This window comes from Haplochromis burtoni, unplaced genomic scaffold, assembly GCF_018398535.1.
Source record: "Haplochromis burtoni strain Fernald_Lab_line unplaced genomic scaffold, NCSU_Asbu1 Contig_2194, whole genome shotgun sequence".
In the NCBI taxonomy this organism is placed as follows: domain Eukaryota; kingdom Metazoa; phylum Chordata; class Actinopteri; order Cichliformes; family Cichlidae; genus Haplochromis; species Haplochromis burtoni.
The window spans coordinates 3,099-6,924 of record NW_024584555.1 but is presented as its reverse complement, the minus strand read 5'-3'; the positions used below and the strand labels follow the sequence as shown (position 1 = coordinate 6,924).

Sequence of the window (3,826 nt, the reverse complement as noted above, 5' to 3'; positions counted from 1 at the left end):
AGTGTGTAGTTTAAAAATAATTTTGTGCCTATTATGTTTGTCTCAGCATGCCACATCATCTCTCTGCTCACTCCGCGGCAGTCGGCAACAGCTAAAGAGGGAAGGCAGCGAGCTGATCGACTTTTTCTGCGAGGACAGAGACACTTTCAGGCTGGACGACTGTTTCAGCATCTTCCACACCTTCTGCTCCAGGTTCACAAATGCTGTCAAGGTACAACTATGAATGTAAATCCATTACACGAGCTGTACAACAATCCACACAAGATCCAGTAGATGTGGTTAAAACTGTTGGTATACTTCAACTGATACATTAGTCTTCATCCCATATTTCATAACACTTCTGATTTACAGTGAAACATATTAGTTTCTAAACCTTCTGTTTTATGTGATTGCCAACAATTTCACCATTGTTGGCTTTTTGGCTCAAGTGTGTCTCCATTGCCTCTGAGTAGTTTCAATTCCCAAACCCTTCTCTCACGATGAGCTGTTGACAGAGACACAAATACCAGACCATAAATCAGGCATAAGAGGAGAAGCTGTATTTAAGGCCCAAGGGTTCACAGTTTGCTTTATTTTTTTGTTTTGTTTGCTTTGATCTGTGCATCAGGATCTGAATTTTTTTTTTTCAACATGCATAATATCTGTAGGCTATGGAGGACCAGAAGAGTCACGTGCATCAGGAAAATAACTTCTTTCTCTTTCTGAAGGAGAACATGGAGAGGGAGGCGAAGGAGGCAGCTCGTCGTCAGCGGATACAAGAGCTGGAGGAGAAGAAGAGGCACTCCTGGGCTGGAGGAGAAAAGGTAGGATGACGTACGCAGACACTGTAAAACAAAGTCAATCAAAGATGTCTAACGATGATCCACTCTCTGTTCCCGTTATAGGTGGATGGAGTCTTTGGGCTGCGCTGCCACAGTGAGCTTGACATGTCCACTGCTTTGTCGCGGCATGACGAGGCCGGACTGTTGATGGAGCTCCTGACCCCTAGGTCCCACCCTCGCTCACCAGTGAACAACTCCCACAGTCCTCTGGGACGTGCTGTGAGCTTACGTCGTTCCCGAAAGTCTCCATCCTGCTCACCATCTATTGCTGCTGAGCAGGAACTAAGCACTTTCCTGGAAAAGGCGACTGATCGCAAAAACATTCAGCAAAGAGGCAAAGGGAGCAGTTTTCCATCTCCCTCAAGTCCAGGATTCCCAGTGTCCACCCAGACGGCACCACAAAACTCCTCATCACCTTCCAAAAGGAGTCCAAAAAACAAAAACCATGCAACTGCCACTTACCTCAGCCAAAATGCTACCCAGACGTGTGCAAATGCCACTAATCCTGCAAATGAACTTGCAGTCAAACCTACCTCTGACTCAAACCAGCAATCTGAACACAACAACAAAAGCAGCAGTGATCAACCTGGCATGGGTTTAAGCAGCCATGCAACACTTACAACAAGCAAACCAAAATATGTTGAACTGGTTTTAACTCAGCAGACTGACTGCATTGATAAGAGCTTTCAGCAGAGTACCACTGCTACAGGAAACATGGTGGTGGTTTTAGACAAATGCACGTTGGTTCCTGAGCTAAAAGTGTTTGGCAGTGGCGACACCCTCACAAGTCATAGCGAAAACAGACATGTTGGTCTTCATCAAGATGATGTGACAATCACAGATTTGGAAGAAGAGAAAGGGGATGACTTGCAAGTTGATAAGGTGCATAATAATGGCCAACTGATTGTAAATACAAAACAATCTGATGAGCAAGTCGGTGAGCTCTGCTCTTCTTCAACACAAAGAGAGGGCGATGAGGGGCAAGAGGATAAGGTGGTTGTATGGTGTGTGACGGGTGTGTGCGAGGCTACAAGTGACACACAAAGCACCTATGCAGAAACTGAAAAAGATCAGCATAAGGGTGACAACCAAGGTGGAAACAAACAAACTTCCTCTGCTTTAGCCAATGACATGCCTTCAGAACCTCAACCGGCCAATGAAAAACCAGTGCCTGTACCCATCAGCAGCCAACCAGTGCCTGTCCCCCGCTGTGATGACACATCACTGCTTGTTTCTTCCTCTGTGTGGCGCCTGAAAGAACCTCCAACACCTAATGTAGTGCCTGCTCTCACAGCAGATGCTTCTGAGAAAGATAAAGAACTGGAGGAAGAGGAAGAAGTGTCCACCAACAGGAACAGTGATGGAGTGACCGTCTCAAAACAATCAACAGAAGAGAAAAGCAAAAACAACATGGCATCTAAAGACTCAACCAGTAAAACTGCAAAAGCAGCTTCCTCCACCAAAGTAAAAGCAGAACCAGCAACTCCATCTAAACTACCCAGCAAGAGCCTTCCTACGTCTAAAGTCCAAACTAATGGGAAGAAACCTACCCCAAACACTATCTCTGCATCTGGCAAATCCAAATCTATCCGGACCCTCACAACCTCCGAGAACAAGGACATGAGGAGGGTTGTGCCAATATCCAGGACCAACAGAAGTCCATCCAGAATCAAACATACAGAGAAGAATCGAGGCTCCTCCAGCACCGCAGTGCCCACCAGTCTGACTCCCTCAAAACGAAGCAGTGCTTCCCCTCGACGAGTAGCGAGGCCTGCAAATGCTCCTTCATCCCGACAATCTGGGATCCCCAAGACTTTGGATCCAAAGGACTCAAAGAACCAGAATGTTTCAGGTACTCAGCCATCTGCCCGAGAACAGAACAAGGACTTTCAAGGAAAGATGTCCAGCCAAAAGCCCTTAATGAAACCTAAAGCCCAGCAGGAGGAGAAGATCTGTCGCTCCACACTGCGGGCACTCTCTCAGGGTGGAAGAAGTGGAGCAGGAGGCAGCGTCAGTGCTCCTGCCACTCCTTTGCGCAAAGCCACTAGCTCTTCGTCATCTGTGTTTCCGGGTTTTGCACGGAGCACAGCCTCTTCTTCTTTCAGACGTACTCACACCAACCTTGCTGTTCCTGCTGCTTCCCACTCCCCCAACATTGGGTCAGACCCCTCCCCCAAACCTTCTTCCAAGACCTCCTCCCCTGTTACCCCATCCAGCACCTCCTTGCCTATTACGCGATCAAGATCACTAAGAGTCCATGCGTCAGCAAGATCCTCAGATGTCCAAAAACTCTCCCCCTCCTCACAGAGGAAGTCTCAGAGCGTCAAATCATCTCCTCGTGCATCGCGCCACGACTTGCTGGCTCCCCCTAAAGGCCACAGACGGAATGACAGTGACAGTGACAAGTCCGCTCATTCTCAGGACTCGGTCTTGCCCACAAGGCCGCGCTGGAGATAAACTCTTGGTTGTTTTGTTTTGAGGATTTTTTCCTAATCATTCCTCCTTCAGGAAAGTCAGGAGATACACTCCATTATGAAATGTAGATACCTTTTAAAATGTTCAAGTTTAGTTTGAGTAACAAAGGAAGATACAATGAGATTGTCTCGTGTGGATTTAAATCTTGTTTGTTACCTTGTTTGTTTGTTATTATAAGGTTTAAGTGCAGCGGAGCTGAAAAGTTCACTACGTTTTCTTTGTACTATATTGTCCTTGTAATGTACTTTAAACAACCACAGAGGGGAAAAAACAACTTGTTTTCAAGGTATATTTGTATTCTTTCTAAATCTATTAATTGAGAGTACATTCCAAGATTAATGACAATAATGACCTCTCCTCACGACCTCAGGAAAGCCGATGTCTTATCAGAAATCACAGACCTTTTTGTTTTGGTCAGAGTGAAGCTCTGAGATCTCTGGATGAGTCGGGAAATGACTACAGCCTGTGACGTGATTGCTAACAAGCTTTCAGTCAAAACCACACTAACACTAGCAGTTCTGAATACTTTG

The 3,826-nt window shown here is 46.1% G+C and overlaps 1 protein-coding gene across 1 annotated transcript in view; it reads left to right on the top strand.

The window, feature by feature from the left end:
- LOC102310772 (FH2 domain-containing protein 1) overlaps window positions 1–3,560 on the top strand; it is a gene marked incomplete at its 5' end in the record, with an annotated part of 11,481 nt that extends 7,921 nt beyond the window's left edge. The window contains 3 exon segments of the mRNA XM_042217552.1: window positions 47–211; window positions 708–803; window positions 885–3,560. Coding sequence (XP_042073486.1) covers window positions 47–211; window positions 708–803; window positions 885–3,278 — 2,655 coding nt within the window.
- Window positions 3,561–3,826: the final 266 nt, after the last annotated feature.